The sequence below is a fragment of the Lemur catta genome, chromosome 5, assembly GCF_020740605.2.
Source record: "Lemur catta isolate mLemCat1 chromosome 5, mLemCat1.pri, whole genome shotgun sequence".
In the NCBI taxonomy this organism is placed as follows: Eukaryota; Metazoa; Chordata; class Mammalia; order Primates; family Lemuridae; genus Lemur; species Lemur catta.
Window position 1 is genome coordinate 77,675,362 of NC_059132.1, and position 18,362 is coordinate 77,693,723.

Here is an 18,362-nt window from a genome sequence, read left to right on the forward strand (position 1 = left end):
CTAAACTCTCCTACTTCAGGCACTCATCATCTCTAACCTGAACCATTGCAAGATCTGTCTTATAAATCTGTCTACTTCCAGCTTTTAATTTTATTTTATTTCAGACTATTATGGGGGTACAAATGTTTTGGTTACATAAATTGCTTTTGTACATTTTGAATCAAAGTTGTAAGTGTGCCCCTCACCCAGATAGTGTGCATTGTACCCATTAGGTGTGAATTTACTCATCCCATCCTCCCCCTTCCACTTGCTTGATTTCTGATGAGTTTTATTTCCATATGTGCACATAAGTGTTCCTCAATTAGATCCAATTTAATGGTGAGTACATGTGGTGTTCGTTTTTCCATTCTTGTGATACTTCACTTAGAAGAACGGTCTCCAATTCCATCCGGGTTAATACAAGAGGTATTAGTTCACCGTTTTTTTGTTTGTTTGTTTGTTTGTTTTTTTAATGGCTGAGTAGTGCTCCATGGTATACATATACCACATTTTATTAATCCACCCATGTACTGATGGACACTTGGGTTGTTTCTACATCTTTGTAATTGTGAATTGTGCTGCTATAAATATTCAAGTGCAGGTGTATTTTTTATAAAAGGTCGTTTTTTCCTTTGGGTAAATACCCAGTAGTGGAATTTTTGTATCAAATGGTAAGTCTACTTAAAAGTAGAGCTTTCCCCTTTCGTTCCAAACTCTCAAGATTCCTGCCACAGTGATCTTCCAGAAATCCAAATTGCTTTCCATCCTAAAATCACTTACATGCTATTCATTGTCTATACACCTTAGCAAAGCATAGAAAAACTGTCAGCTTCATTGGCTAGTTGCTACCTTCGTAATCTTATACTGTGCTCTGTCAGGAATGCTCCCTACTCATGTTCTGCTGCAAACTTATTTCTCTTTAAGACTCAGCTCATTTTCCTCTTATTGGAGCCTTTCCTGACTCTCTTCAGCAAGTTTCACTTCCCCTATTGTCCCGCAATACTTAAAATGGTTAGAATGTTATCTGCTATAAATATATAAGCATATATATCTATATTTCCTTATTAGACTTTAAGTTTATTAAGGGGAAAATGGTTCCTCTTTCTCTAGATATCCCTCAAACCTTCCACAAAATAGGCACTTGATAAATATTTGTTGAGTGAAGGAATGGAGGGAGTAGTCTCTTAGAGTTGTGGGGCTAGACACCAGATTTGAAGGGAATGAGGAGTAACAAATGAGAATGGAGAAAAGAAGAGGCAGAAAGGGGTTAAAATACCTCTATTAAATTTGTGCTTGGAGAAAATCATGGTGTCATTGGCGTAGCGGCTGATTTAGAGGGAAGGAGCTTGGGCATGAGGGTGGAGTGAGAGGGCTATTGTACTCTGTGCCAGGGTCTGCTTTAAGGTGATGGCGAGGCTGGAGGCCAGTTGAAGAGTGATCACAGTTGACTATTAAAGGTGAATAATTACTTATGGCGAAGGGGGGTGGTGAGAAGGTAAGAGCCTAGGAGAAGTCTTCTGGCTTGGTTAGTGTATAGATGATGGTTCCATTAAACAGGATGGAGGATGTAGAAGGGTAACTGAGCTTAGGAGAAAGGCAGTAAGAATAATATTAGAAATGAGTTTGAAGTTCTGATGAATACATTTAAAAGAGAAATGACTACTTTTTCTTTCCAGGTGTCATTAATGTGTGTAGAGAGAATAGAATTTTCTTTTTTCAGGTTGGGCCTGCCTACTTTGAATTTCCAAACAGCCTGTGACTAGCTCTCTGATTTTGGTAAAGCCACTTAAGCTTTTTGTTACTTGCTTCTTTCATTGTAGAAACAGGGATTATAATAGCCACTCACTAGAGTTGTTGGCAGAGCTAATTGAAATATGAAGAGATCAGAGGAGTTGTAACTTTGGCATGCCTTTTCAGAAAAACCAGAAAGATAATCTAAGAAATGCAAATTTGTGAATTATTGGTAATAGATACTGGTAAAACTAAATCATGGACAGGAAATTACATGAAAAAACAAGAGGATCAACAAGAAAAACCATTAAACACATTTTAGCTTTGCTGAACCTTGAAACAAACCCAATGAAAACCACCAAAAAATTAGAACCAAATATTATGAAACGATTGCAGTTTATCAGTTTGAATTGAAGAGATATGTACATGTTTTTACATGTTTATAATTAAATACCAATTTAAATATATACATTCCAGAACTAATTCATTACTTCATTTGGTTTAAATCTATATTTGATTTGCTAAATGATATGTTCTGTTTTCTTTGTCATTAAGGGGAGAAAATAATTTCTTGTTTGTTTGTAGGTTTGTGGTTTTTGTTTTTTTTTTTTTTTTTTTTTTTTGCTGCTGTCACTAATGGCTCTTAGAAGCTCTAGAGGGCAGCAGAGAATGCTGTTTGGAACTGAAGTTTGGAAAAGAACAGGGAAGAACACAGGTTCTTTCATAAAAGAGTTCACCATCTTGGCTCCCAACCATCACTTTCTGTGTGTAACCTTAAATTCACTCCTACTCTCCCTCAGGCTCAAAGGAATGCCATAAAATAATTATTTCTACGGGTTATGACCATTTGTATAGCATGAAATCTATTCACACATATCTTGTTCAGAAATTTCACTGAAATAGTTCCTGCTAATTCTATAGGAGGCAGTATAAATTTGCTAAAACAAGCAATTTGTAATAGAAGCAATAGTTTTGTTCAGTAATATTATAAGCAAACTAAATTGCATCCAGTTTGTGTTAAAAGTTGTTGAGTACCAATAAGACAGTACTGTTTATTTATAAGGATGAAATTGTAAAAACCCTTAGTTTGCATTAATGAAAAAATGTATTTGTGATTCTTCCTTACTACTTTTTCTATTAATATATTATAGCAGAGAAATATAGTGTAGATTAACAAAATAATAAGACAAAACAAAAAACACTTTACAGAGAATCAAGTCCAGTTCTAGCAAGAAAACACTGGCCTTTGCAAGTCACGTGACTTCTTAGAAACATTCAATTTCCTAATCTGGGAAAAAGGAGTGGGTCAAGATGATATCTAAAGTTAATTACTGCTCCAAAATTCCATCATTTTTTTTGGTAAAAAATTCAGCACATTTGTGCTGTGACTTTGGCCTGGCCCTTTTGAGAGTATCATCCAAAGTTTTGACTATACTAACTTTAACAATTTAGGAACATTGAGTAGATCAACTCAGGGATTTGAAAGGTAACTTCTAAAAAATGAATGAATCTGAGGCAAACACATTGTGAAGACTTTTGACTCCAAGCTGAAATCAACTGACTAGATCCTGTTTAGTATATGAGTATTAATGTATGTGTCTCTATTAAACATGTGCTCTGTAATATTTAATTATGTTAGCTAAGTTTAAATTCTTTAATAAAGAGTTACGTGTTTGATTACATAAAAATAAGGGAAGAAACGATGTCTCTATTTCAATTACCACCTTCCAATTCACACAGCTACTATGGTATGGTCTATTCAAATAGGGCTTAAACAGCCAAATCTCACCATCATACTTTTGAATAGAAAATGACTTCTTAAAAATTAAAGATAAGAGGTGTCAGTGAGTGTTACATACAGGTTGTATTTGCTTTTATTATTAGTGAAATTTATTGTCTGTTTTGTAAAGTGGTGACCACTCTTGCCTACCAAGCAATTTTAGATCATCAGGGAGAAAAGAGTCACATAAAAATAAAGTATTAACTTACAAAACACTTTTAACAAATCTGTTAATGCTGTCCCTTTTGTGGTTTTCTGCATTATATGAAAAAAATTCAACATAATTTACATATATCCATGATTATCATATAATCATAAAGTTCTGGATAACCACAGCACCTACACTTGACATTGTGATTGCATATAGTTATGAACATATTAGTACAAATAACATGAACAAAGAGATTTTGTTTATTTTTTGTCAAAATTGTTACAGGGTAAGGCACAAGTGAAACCAGCTACTAATTCCTCTGCTCCTGGCCACTGGTATTCTGAATGGCGTGGGCAGGGTAGTTCATGGGGAGTTTGTGCCCTGCAATCTGAGATAAGGTGAGGGCAGGGCCTATAAAGTCTCAGGAAATATGCAGATTTCAACTGGAGGATCTGACAGGAAAGCCTAGTGGCCTGTCCGCAGAATCCAGTAGCTTGGAGAGTTAGAGATAGAAAGGCTTTGGGGGTTAAATGTGTTAGGTGTTCAAACCCTGTTAGCAGGGTACCCGTTTGTGTGTGCAATGATGTTTTTGGCACCTGTTTAATGATTTTACACCCTGAGTTGTAAGTATAGAACAGGATATTAAATAATGGATGGTTGTAATTCCTTGATATACGGTGTATTAGTATCACTATTTTTTTCCTCCAAAGCACAATATTTTTAAAGTTGTTTTTAGATAACTGCAAGGTTAGTCTCTATCAGCATGGTCTAACAGAAATATAAGGAGAGATAAAAATGTCAGTCACATATGACATTAAATTTTTAAATTTAAAAATTGCTAAGTAGCCACACTTCAAAAAGTAGAAAGAAATCAGTGAAATTGATTTTAATAATATATTTTATTTAACCCAATATAAACAAAATATTATTTCAACATGTAATTGATTTAAAATTGTTAGTTAGCTACTTTACATTCTTTATTTTATGCCAAGTCTTTTAAAGCTGGTGTGTATTTCACATTTGCAGCAGATCTAAATTCAGACTAGCCGCATTTCAATTGCTCAGTGGTCACATAAAGCTAGTAGCTACCACATTAGATAGTGCAGGTCTAGATATACAGGCTTCTAATGGGATCTCTTATACAAAACTAATAGTCATCTCAGATATTTGATTGGTTAGTTTCTTCCTTGCCAACAAATTGAAACAACCTTGTTATTTATGAAAAGAAAACAAGAAAAGTAGCTGAATAGTTGAAAGTGAAAGTGGTCATTGATAAAGTAAAAAGGTATATGCATTGCATGCTTATACTTTTTATTTTGATTTATAACGTAGTTCTGAATATAGCATTTCTTTTGAACTTGAACACTCTATGTATTATAACATAGTATAAATGGTGGTAGGAAGAGTAATAAAGGAAAATGAATTCTATATGAGAGATATCTAGAAAAATATTTAAGAAAAAGAATGGGACCTTTTTATATAAGTTTCTAACATTAGCAACTTAATGTTTTGAGATGATAAAGGATCTTACATTTTCACTTGACAATTCTTTTGCACTTTTTTAATGAGAAGCAATTATAAAGCACTAATTAGTACCTGTTATCTTTTGACAAAGTTAAGGCTCTTTATAAAGACCTGGTTCATCACTCAGTTACCACCCACGTTATATTTCTTTTTTTTTTCATTTGTATTCCTGTTAAAGGTTCTTCTTTCCCTGTCAACCCAACCGCTTCTTTTTTGCACTTGACAGGAATATCACCAATGTATTAACTGAAAGAGAATTATGCAAAAGATAACTACCAGAAGATTTGCACATTCATTTACACATGAACAATTTTTACTTGACTTGTGTTCAGTAAAGTATCCCAGAAGTACATGAATCCTTCAGACTTCAGGAGGAGCAAATATCTCTACCACCCTGACCACATGCCATTCTCTGAACTTACCAAAAGTTGTTCCTGATTCATGAACGTTTGGAATTCAAAACTCATTGAATACAGCTCATCGCATTTCTTGACATGTAAAGCCCTTTTAAAAAGAGTTCTTTTAAAAATTAAGGTACACTATAATATATGTTATAAAAACTCCCCTTTCGAATATATATTTGAGTATTGTATTGCATTGTAATTGATAATAAAACTTAACAGGCATGAAGACATTGGGGTAAGTGGTGACTGGAATCCCTCAAGCTCACAACTCCTGGCATGGCAAGCAGGCAGCAATGCTACCGTCTGCAGTGCTGAGTGTCAACATTGTTTGGAACGTTTTTCCTGTGTTTAATCTTTGTAGCAATCCATTGAGTAAATACTCTTATTATCACTTCCATTTTACTCATGAGGAAGTTGGAGCACATAATGTTTGGGGAACTCTCCAGAAGTCAGAGTGAGTGGTAGAGCCAGTATCCACACCCAGGCCACCAGACTCCAGACCTCCTGCTTCCACCCAGCATGCCCTGATGCCTCTGAAATCACAAGGAAGCAGGCAGCCAGCCAGTGGTGAATGTCTGACGGGTGTTTTCACATCAGATAATCGTGTGTCAGGTGACAAGGTTTTAGTCAGGCAAGCTAGCAAGGAGTGTGAAGAAGATATGGCAAGTGGTTTTGGCCCTAAATCTTATGGTACAGGATTTGGAGGCCAGGGGCATGTGCAGAGGGCCAAAGCAGGACTAGAAAGAGGGAACATGTTCACACTAGATGTGGATCGATAGCAATTATAAAGGCTAGAACGGGAGGACCCACAGGGTGTGCAGTAAGAGAAACAACCTAATACGAATATGGCGTCTCTTTGTATAAAAAGGGCTTACGTTCTTCTGCCTGAAAACCAGATTGGTCCTAGAGTTTTCAGATTGAGAGATTGATTAACTCCAATAGCAAATGCTGATGGGCTATAAAAGTAGGGAAAGAATGTCATTTACTGTATCCTTCCGTTAAGGCATCTGCTGAGAGTGCAGGATCCCTGCATGTGGAAGGCATCCTCCACGAAGGTGGTCAAACACGGTTTTACACTTCTGCTACCATGATTAGCATTCAATTTTATTTGTGTGGGGTTCTCAATATGAGAATGTTTTCTGAGTTTTTCTTTCTAAGGCTTATAACAGGGTCTCCCAGAAATTTAAGAGAGATTTTTCTGATTTTTCAATCTAAGGTAGGTTTGCGCTTCCGTATGACCTGGGTTTAACACTATTGCTATTCTTCTCTCTGCTATAGTTTTAATGACTTGCCGTGTTATTATCAAGTAAACCGTGAAAGAAGTCAGGGTGGGGACTGCACATCCACTCATCAGCCCCAGCAGCCAGTACAGAGTCTGGCCACACATGGGGAATTTACTATTGTCAGATGTCCTTCCTTCAAGTACTGGAGAATCAGCTGGGCAAGGGGGAATGACATTTGTACAATTCGTAAGGCATCTGTGCTTTCCACTTGGTTGTTTGTCCTTTGTACTGGCTATAGGTTTATTTACTGGAACATCCTTCTCTTCACATACACATGCACGTCCATGGCTGATACCTTGTAGTTTTTAACAAAGTGTCACTGAAGATTTGAAAAACAGTATCGGAAGGAAATAGCTGCACAGAGTACAAAATCTCAAGATTGAAAGTTATTATTATTATTCTCCATCTTCTGAATTTCCCTGGCTGTATTCAATCACAGGGAGTCCAGCGCCAGCCAAAGGACTGCTTGGCTGAAGTCTCTTCTGTCTTCCCTCTTCACCAAGTCCCAGTGCCCCCAAATCTCTCTTGGCCTACCTGGAGGGATTGTAAATTTCCTTACATTAGGGATCTCCAGAAAAAATAACAATTTGTTATGAGTTTAAAGTAAACATATTTAAATTGTTAGCAGTTGTTCTTACTATCAGATAGTAAAATATCATTGATGTATATGAACACATCTCAGCATTCAAGGTTATATATGCACTGTCTTCTAAACGGTGTCATTAAAAGAGGACTTGATTAGCAAAAATGTATACATGGTGGGATTTTTTTAAAATAGTTTCAACATATATACTAAATTTGACTACTCCTACTAAATTCTATCTTTAGAAGCATAATGATTTTCCTAGCTGTTTTAATTCATTTAAATTCACCTAGAATTTCCCCATGAATACCTTCCACTCTCACCACTAGCACAAGTATATAAGAATGAGTGTGTGTGTGTGTATGTGTATGTATTTTAGAGAATTTGAAAGATGTTATTAACCAGATTTAAAATGGTAATTATGTGTCCCTAAAGAAACCTGAATCACACTTAGCTACAGAAACCTAAATTTTAAATTCTTGAAAATATAAACAGATTAAATAGGTTTTCAAAAAACAAAACCAAAGAATCCCCCCAAAAAATAGGTTTTCCCTTGCTTTTTATTTTTCTTAAAGAGAGCTAAAATTAATAACATCTTTATTGTTTACTTGTCTCTGTAACTCCATAAGAATAGACACAGACTCACTATGCCTCATCATAGGCTTGTAAGAGGAAAGTTGGAAAAAAAAATGTCAAAATTTCTTGATTTGGGAGCTTCAAATAAGAGACAAGGCCAGCCAGGCCCTGCACTCGCTAAAGCTGCTCAGGTGCTGGTGCTGAGTGCTGGAACTTGTCAGGGGCACCCTCTGGTGTTCTGCTTCAGCGCAGCAGCTGTTACGATGCTGACCCAAAGCTTCCTCAATTGCGTTGTTATATTTTCCCTCTTTGTTTTAAAGGCATTTTAAATTAGGCATTTAAATTTGTGTTCCTCTATATCACAAATCTATAGTTAATGTAGAAAGCAAAGGGCAAAAAGGCAAAGTTTCTGATACTTCCTATCACTTCACTACCTTTAAAAATATGTGATCACAATAACTAGTTTACTAACTGATTAATGTTCTAATTTGTATTTTGTATATAAAAATATTTCATTAACCATATTTGGCAAAAACGCTTTCTGTCCAAATCAAAAAAAGCCCACAAAATTATGATGACTTTCATTTTAAAACTAAAGAGTATATTAAGTTATATCAGAAATTTCATAACCCCATTGTCTTCCCCCAAATTTTGAAACATGATGAGCTGAGTTTGCTAATTTATTCTTTGACTTTCCTTGGCAATTTTTGCAGATGTTTACTGTAAGCAACAATACTTTAAGTGCAAAGATAAAGCATATTGCCTCCCTCCACTCCCATTCTCACTCGGCAATTTAGGAATGTTACATTGTTTTTATGGGGTTGTATATGTTTATCCACCTTCAATGACAAATTTAAGAATCTCCATTCTTAGCTAGTTAGCTCTTCCATGACATCAATCCTATTTAATTTATTTCAAACACAATACAGTTGACTTTTGAACAACTCAAACTGCTCAGGTTCATTTATATGGGCATTTTCTTCTGCCTCTGCTACCCCTGAGGCAGCAAGATCAACCCCTCTTCTCCCGTCTCCTTAGCCTGCTCAATGTGAAGATGACAAGGATGCAGACCTTTATGATGATCCACTTCAACTTAATAAATAGTGTATTTTCTCTTTCTTATGATTTTAACATTTTCTTTTCTCTAGATTATTATAAGAATAGTATATAATATACATATAACATACAAAATATGGGTTAATTGACTGTTTATGTTATAGGTAAGGATTCTGGTCAACAGTAGGCTTTTGAGAAGTCAATAGTTATATGTGAATTTTCAGCTGTGTGTGGGGGTCAGCATTCCTAACTCCTGCATTGTTCAAGGGTCTTTTTATATATTTGTCATTTTCATAGTATAGGAATATTGGAAAAGAAATTAATAAGCTATACAAAACACTTAATATTTTTTATAATGCAAGCTTCATTAAGTCCAAAAAGTAGGACAGTCCTCTCAATTATATATTCTGCTACTTGACCCATTTTATGTGAGACCTAGAACAAAATTTACAGAATTTTTCTATGAATCACTGAAAATACAAAATTGTTTCAAATTGTTCAGTATGTTGAAAAAAAAGGGAAAGAATAGTATCACTTTGGTTTAGTTTAGGATTGATATTTGGATAAGTAGAAGAATCGCAATGTAGGAAGTGAGAAGGTCCATGCCACATCTCTGTGGGAGAATTTCTCTGCAGTATTTACCCAAGATAGGGATTTCTGAGTCATGAAATATACATATTTCTAATTTGACTCCCACCAGATTGCACTGGCCTCATTCCCAAGGCATTAACACTTGCTTACTGTTAAGCTTAAAGACAACATTTCAAGATTTTCCCAACTAATTTTCATAGTGTCTGGAAAAAAAAGCAATACTGCAGAGAATGAATTAGAGGTTAGATGTCTTTGACTTGATTATGATTTCTTAACTATGTTTAAGAAGCCTTCTGAATAATTCACCATTGATTGAATATTCTGAGCAGTTGAAAGTAGGTCTATAACCTCAGGGGTAAGGAGAATACCGAAACTCTAGAATTTCCTCTCTAGACTGAGTAAGTAAATAGAAGTACTCGGGAAAAAAATGACAAAATACCATGTACATTCAATAAACTACAGATTTAACCTTATTTTCAATTAGATTTATTTTAAGTATATACCTATGTAGAAAATATAGATTTCTGCCCCTCCAAAAGTAATTTACAATGGAACACTTCAAGTAAAAGAAAAAAAAGTTGAATCTTAGTAAAAATGAAAATTCTGAAAAATGTTATAAAGTATACAGTATTTCCTGAAGAAAGAAGTATTTTGTCTTCTCACAGTTGATTTATCACATATAATGTACATATTTTGTCACAAAGAATGTCTTTTTTTCCATTATACAAACATTTATTCATTGAAAATAAATTTATGAAATGCCAACTATGTAATCTCTGCTGTTCTAGGTACTGGAAATACAAAGGTGAAATAAATAGTGCCCATTTCTTTCATATATATAAATAAATACACAGACACAACCAAGAACAAGTAGATAGATAGATGGATAGATAGAAATATTTGTAAAGCGATACATATCTTCACTGGCTTTTATTGAACCCCCAAAACCACAATATAAAGTTACATAACAATGAAATAGTCATGATAAATCCGAAGGTATTGTGAAGAGAAAAGCAAACGCTTTTATTCTATGTGAACATTAACATTAACATTCCTCTATTCTATTTTTATTCCCCATATGATTCTGAGGTGGAGGAGTCCACTGGGTCATTTCAGGTATCTTCACCAAAAAGAAAATGCATATCCAGCAGAAATTGGTGAATATATATTCAATGATTTCTATAATTGTAATTATACTGGCCCCACAAAATAGGCCCAGCTGACCACCAACATCTGCTGTAATAAAACCAAAAAAAATTGAATGTCATTTTTCCATAAACAGCAAGTTAGACATTATTAGAAGTTAAATTATTTGAAGCTCATAAGTTAATGATAACTGATATTATATGAAGGTGAGTTCAGTGTATTATTTTAAAATTTGGTATAAAGTTATAGCAATAAGTAATAGCTTATAGTAATATTCATACAAATCATCTCAAAAACCACAGGTGAAAAAGCAAACAGAAAATCTGTTTCCGAAAATATAACTCAAAGGCTTTGGAGGATGTAAAAGCTTGCTAAAGTCATAAAAGATCCTAGATAATTACAAATTCAGGTCCATGTGTTACATAAGGAGCAGAAATACCATCCAGATGGCATTACTGGAAGATGTTTTCCAGAAAATTAATTTCCAAGCAAGTTGTGACTTCAAGTGTCCAAACTATTTCTTTTTAAGCATTTATATTTCATTTAACCAAAGTATATTAGCATAGTATTGCCTTTTTTGGATGATTTTAAAATTTATATTTATTTTTATTATTTATGCTTTTTTGTTGCGGTAAAATACGCATAACATAAAATATAACATTTTAACAATGTTTTAGTGTGCAGTTCTCTGGTGTTAAGTACATTCACATTGTTATACAACCATTCTCTTCACCCGTTTCCAGAACCTTTTTCTCTTCCCCACGGAAACTGCATGCATTGAACATTAACTTCCCAATCTCTCCGCCTCCAGCCCCTGGTAATCACCATTCTACTTTCTGAATTTGTGTGTCTGAATTTGACCACTCCAGCACTGTTTTTTAAAATAGATTACATTATTAATCATTATCTCATTGCCCTGGGCCATTCTTAGGATCATGTCATTTTTGTAAACTGTGGTAATGAAGTATAGGCTTCTCCAAGAGCTTTGCGGAATATGTATACTTCTTCCCTATTCACAGTCTCAACTGTTATGTCTGACTGCTGTCACTTTGCCTGACTCTAATGTCCTCTTCTATCTCTTGCATGTCCTCCTCTAAGATGCAGTGAGATCTAGGAAATCAGCAATTAAGTTTGTTAAGGACTTTGTAACGAAGGCCAGTGAGCAGACAGTGATTGTAAACTAAATACTTAATTTTACTTCCTCGGGTTCTGAGGTGGAGCTCTGTGTGAAGATATGAGGTGGCTGACTCTACACGGATGCGGGATTGCTGAAAAACGCTACAAGAGTCCTTTGATGAGGATGGCAGTCTCATCAAAGAAGGGAAAGCATGATGTGAGTGTGAGTATGAAATGACAACACCACCGGCCTTTTCTTTGTCGAAGTCCACGTGAGGTTTGCTTACATTGGTGTTTTCTAGAGAGTGGGAAATAGTAGCCGAATGACAAGTACTACTGATTCTTTTTCCTTCATAGATAAGCTAAACTTTAAATATGAAAGGGGAAAAAAAAACTAACTAAAAATTTTAAAAAAATGAGAAACAACTAAATAACACTTACCAAGTAACTCAGGCACGCTCACTGCTTTTTGCTGTTGAGTTATCTTATAGTTTAAATCACTATAGTTTATTTCAATGTTTACAAGATTCTCCCTAGGGACAAAAACAGAGTTATCATAGTTCACGATTGTCAGCACTACATTTAACTCCCGGCTGACAAAAGTAATACTCATTTTTGGTTTAGATGTTATTAATTGTTGAATTAGGCACAGAATTAAATTCAATATTAATCACAATTAGCATGATTTAATAAGGTACTTTTGTCATGCTAGTGTTTAGGAGAAAGAATTCTTTTTCTCCACCTCATTCCCAAGAAACTAAAAAAGACATTAAATGTAAATATCCACTAAGTAGACTAAAGTATTTACAGAAATTTAAAAGTGTTCTTAAGTTTAATTCAAACCCTGGTTAGGTCCCTCATTACTTATGTGACCCACATTGTTTTTCTGAATCTTGGATTCCTCATGAGTAGTCAGAATTTTACTTGAACTCTCAGAGTTGAGATGAGGAGAAATTAAATAATGTATAGAACCTGGCACAGAACCTGATGTATATTGAATGTTCAATATATGCTGGTTATTTCCTCTATATCATTAATGTATATTTGGGCAAAGACTCTGCTTCCTTAATATCTTCTAGAAATCTTTATATGTGACTGGAGTGGCTAAACATTATTTTAAAATAATAGCTCTCTTAAAAATAAAAAAAAAAATAAAACTTTACAAAATAAAATTATAGCCCTTTATGGGCTCTTCGAAGCTCTCACTATCTCCAGCCACCTCTCTTCCTTGAACTGCAATAATATATTCAATTGCCTCTTGTTATTTCTACTTGGATGTCTAACAGGTATTTCAAATTTAACATATTCCAAGTCAAACTCTTGCTATTTCCCCGGATATATAATGTACTATAAAATTTCACATCCTGTAGCCAATCCATCGGGAAACCCTATTTGCCTTACCTTCAAAATGTGTCTGGACTGCTGCCATCTCTAACCCGACTCAGTGCTACCACCTTTGCTCAGTCCTTCATTATTTTGCACCTGAATTTTTGCAATAGCTTTCTCACCAGTTGTTCTGCTTCCAACTTTAATGCACTTCACCTCAACAAATACACACCTCTGTTCATACAGTAACTAAAATATACGCCTACTATTTGCCACATCATGTCACTCTTCTCCTCAACCTTCACCCCTCACCCCAAGACTTCCCAGTATACTGCAAATAAAACTCCCCTATGGAGTTTGGAGAACCTCTGCATTAGGTCTTTGCTCAAACTTCACCTTCTCAGGAGAGGCTTTTCTGATCATGCCCCACAACCCTGGAAGCAACCCTCCCTGGCTCTGGCTTCCCAAGACTGCTTCTCTGGTGCCTTCCCTCCATGGCACTAGGCACCGTGTGATGTGACTAGATATATTTATGGTCCATCTCCGTCCCAGTGGACATAGCACAACAAGGCAAGGTTTTTGTCTTGTACACCGAGGTATTCCTAATGCTTCGAATGCTCCTCAAATCCTAACACATTGTAGGTGCCCATTATATATTTGTAAAATGAACAAATAAGGGAATGAATTAAAGAGGAAACCAATAAATGAGTGAATAAATATTCACCTGTGCTATAAGGTGACGTGGAAACCAACCACCTCATGATTTACAAATGGCAACAATAATTGTCATTAAGAATGGATCCTATTAACAATGTTTTCTAGAATTATTTGGTATTCTTTAATATATCTAAGAAATGTGGCTGTAAATCACTCTCTTTATTGTTTACAGTTTTTGAAACCAATATTTCCAAATATACTTAATTTAAAATACATCACTAATATATTTACTTAATATCCATTGGTTTAAAACTCGGTAACAGGAAAATGTACTATGTTGAAATAGATAATGGGGGGTATGGCAATATTTACATATAATAAAGCAGTTGCCAAAGTGATGGAAATAATAAAGTTGTCTTGGAAGTACAGAAATTTCAATAAGATTTCAATCCTTTTAGCCTCTGTTATGCTCCTAATTTGCATGTACACTGATAATATTGTTTAATTTCCCAAGCACAACATTCATAATCATTTCCAAACATTCTCCATCTGTGTTTTTGAGAGAAAATGAATTCCTCCCCCATAAATATATTGTGATATTTACTCAATTCCTCTCAGGAAGCTGATTTGCCCAGTAATTTGGGTCACACTGAATCTGTGCCTCATGGTGAGAGTGAAATTGTTCAGGATTTATGTCCGAGAATATTTGTTTGTGTCATGAGAGGCATATTATAAAATAAAAACTGGGTTTTTCATTGTGTTACAAAACGCTAAGGAAATGCTTTCAGATGCTTGAACATGAATGCTGCCTTAAGGGGAATGAATTGGTTTTGCACAAAGCAAACAATTTTTATTTCAAAATTTAAGTTAAAATGAAACAATTTAAAAAATTCACTGTTTTGCTAATGAAATGGGCTTATATCCAGTCACAGTTTACCCTTATATTCACCACCTCACTGCCTGTTCAGTCAAGCTAAGCTTCTCATCATTTGGGGGTCTGGCAGCTGTCACCTGGGACCCTGGATTGGCCATCATGTGGCTTTGATTTCTGCCCCAGGAAGACATACATATGAATTCATGCTTAAAGTAGTTTGCTTCTTTTTAATCTTACTACTGTTAAGATTCTATGTCCATTCTTTTGACAAACTGCATTTATTTATTTATTTATTTTACTCTGTTGGCCAGGCTGGAGTGCAGTGGCCTGATCATAGCTCACTGCAGCCTTCAGCTCCTGGGCTTATGGGACCTTTCCATCTTCAGCTTCAGAGCTCTCAAGTAGCTGGGACTACAGGTGTGCACCACCACACCTGGCTCATTTTTTTTCATTCAGTTTTTATAGAGGTGAGGTCTCACTATGTTGCCCAGGCTGGTCTCCAACTCTGGTCTCAAGTGATCTTCCCACCTCAGCCTCCCAAAGTGCTGGGATTACAGGCATGAGCTACTGCCCCCAGCTGGCATTTGTATTTTCTGATTCATCACTCTTTGATTTCTGTCCACAAACCAGTTTCTTAATCATATGTGTGACTTCTAACTGCCTCTATCTAGGATCTGGGCAACTTCTGAGTCTAGCCGCCTTTGTTCAGCTCCTTACCTTAATCCTCCTGGTAATAGACTCCACTGTTCACAACCATGTGAAGTCCCTACATGTCAACTATGTGATAGGATTAATTGGAGATACAATTATAACAATCTGAGTTTGGGGGAAAAAAACCTGCATTCTTAGGATCATCTTGTTTTTACACAGCTTTCTTTTCTGATTCACCAACATGTCTCCAAAATCATGCCTATATTCTCTGCATATTAAATAATAATGAAATTCAGGAGATTTTTATCAGCCAAAAGTCATGCAAAGTGCTCTTTTAAGTCATATTTAAATATAATAGGAATGACATTACAAGCAAATCGGTTTCCCACATTAAAATGAAATACAGAGATATATGTGTTAGAGTCAGAAGTATAAACAAAGACATAATTACAAATTTTGTAGCTCTTCTTTCTTTTATCTGCTAAGTGTTTGAAATCATACCTCCATCAGTCCTATCTTGATGAAAATGCTTTTTCTTTCTGATTTGTAAAGATCACTTTGCTGTGTAGGCATTTACATGAGGAAAAAGTTTTTTAAATTAAATACAAGGCTAAAACTAGAATCAAAGCACACTTTCAAAGTCAGGTACTTGACCGTGCAAATGTAAATCAACTTTAAATTAGTTAATATATATTTATATTAATAAATATAAGTACAAATACCAATATACTACATTGCTGTTTCATGTCCTAGGTCTAAAAATATAAATAAAAAGCAAAGAGGAATGTTAAGGTTGTTTCCAGTTAGAAAACAAAGAGTTCTTTATGAGATTTGATTTGTAGTTACTAAGAGGCAGCATGGTATAGCAGAAAGAGAACTCATTTAATACTCAGTTAATCAGAATTGGAATCACGTGCCTCTGTGGAAAGTATATGGGGATGAGAGTCAAAGGTTTTGGCCACAATTTCTTTCTGTGCTGCTACCTTTATAGGACAGTTACTTAAAATACAGTGTGCTTCCGTTTCCTCATCTGTGACATTAGAATGATAATTTATGTTCCGTTTACCTTATGCAGTTACTAGAAGTCTCAAACTATATAATATACTAGTAAGGAATTTTCGTATTTTAAAGCATTCATTGATATTAGGCGGAATTATTATTTTCCTCAGTTGGGGCAGTAAAAGTGTGATCATGAGCAAATTCCTCAAGCAAACATCATTTTCCTTTCACACAATTAAAGTAAGTGGTTTAAAGACATGACGTTATCTAATTTAAAAATTCTATGCTACCATTGTAAATTCAGTGACAAGCTGTCACCTCCCTTGATTGATAGGAATTTTATTTCCTGAGTCTTTGAGAGTTTTCAGTAAAGGAAATACTCACATTAATTACCAGTAATTTACAAGACTAACAAGATTACCTGATATATTTCTGGCTTTTATTCAACTTCTTGGAAAGATATTTCAAAGCTTTTTTACTTGGGAAACTGGAATAAGATATAGTGGCAGGATATTCCGTTTCTTCACAAGAAACAGGACAGCTAGAATTATGTGTTCCCACTGTACATAATTCCTTAAATTCAATGTGGTCTGAAATGAAAATCAGGGGAGGGAATTCAAAGAAGAGGAATATTTCACAATGGGGAAGATAGAGCTTTTTAAAGTTTATAATTTCACTTTCAATGGTAAAAAAAAAGTGGTTCTACCACTGTAGGGTGACTATAGTTGACAATAATACATAGTTTCAAATAGCTAGAAGGAGAATATTAAATATTCTCAACACAAAGAAACAATAGATGTTTGATATGGTGGACAAACTAATTACCCTGATCTGATCACCATACATTGTATGTATTGAAGTATCACAATGTACCCCATTAATATGTACAATTATTATTTGTCAATTAAAAAAATAAAATAAATTTAAAAATTGGTTTACAAATTCTGTCACACTATTAATACTTTCTTAGCAAATGGTGTTTATATTTTATTTTAAATAAAGCAAAGCAGACAGAATATGGACCATAGGAATTGTTATCTTGGAATTCATTGAGTCACTGGATTAGGATCTTTGTTAGAGATAAGAAATTCTCTCCAGGAAGTCTCTGGCTCTATTTCCATAAGATATAAGATATATGAACAAGACAAAGATGGAAAGTTGTTTGTGTGATTTTGTGTCACCGTAAGAAAAACTTTCAAACATGATCCTGAAAGCCAACTCAGGTTTAAATTAAACTAACCTTTAGCCTTGTCACAACATATAGTGATGTGAAATATGCGGCTGGGTGTTTAAAATCTCCTATCTCTATGGACCCAGTAACTTCTAAATCAGCCACTGAGGTCCTCTGTCCCTGTCCTCTCTTGGCTCCTTGAGAGCAGCCAGGCTGTCCACGCAAATGCGCAAATGTGCACTGGGAAAAGCCCTTGCTGGCGTGGTGCTTGTCCCCAGCCTGGACCACCCCGCAGTGCCCATCTCCGTCCTCACTCCTGGTAGATATTCAGGTTCTCGTTTTCCCTTTGGCATTGAAACAAAAACCCTTTGTTCCTGTGAACCCATTGTTCACCAAGACCCCCCTGATTAATGACCCACTTTGGGTTTGTTTTTCAGATCCTAACTGTGATACTTCTTTAGACCATAACTTTTGCACGCATCCACTAGTTCTTTAAGGCTACTGTGAAGGACCACCACTCTTTCCCTGCACTAACATTCTCTCACACGCTCACACACATGTTCACACACTACCATGCACACACTCTCATGCACCACACACTCACATACACGTGCTCTCACACACACACACACTCCTCACACACTCACATACTCTCACACACACTCGTATACACCGACACAGTCGCATACACCCATGCACTCACACACACTCATGTACACATACTCTCACACACCCACACTGCCATACACACTCCCACACACACA

At 35.3% G+C, this 18,362-nt stretch overlaps 1 protein-coding gene across 1 annotated transcript in view; it reads right to left on the bottom strand.

The window, feature by feature from the left end:
• Window positions 1-10,563: 10,563 nt before the first annotated feature.
• Window positions 10,564-18,362, bottom strand: part of ASIC5 (acid sensing ion channel subunit family member 5) — a 29,009-nt gene continuing 21,210 nt past the window's right edge. Inside the window, exons 8-10 of the mRNA XM_045552163.1 lie at window positions 16,849-17,017; window positions 12,362-12,453; window positions 10,564-10,894 (exon numbers count right to left, since the gene is read on the bottom strand). Coding sequence (XP_045408119.1) covers window positions 10,704-10,894; window positions 12,362-12,453; window positions 16,849-17,017 — 452 coding nt within the window. The 3' untranslated portion in view covers window positions 10,564-10,703. The remainder of the gene's footprint in view (window positions 10,895-12,361; window positions 12,454-16,848; window positions 17,018-18,362) is intronic.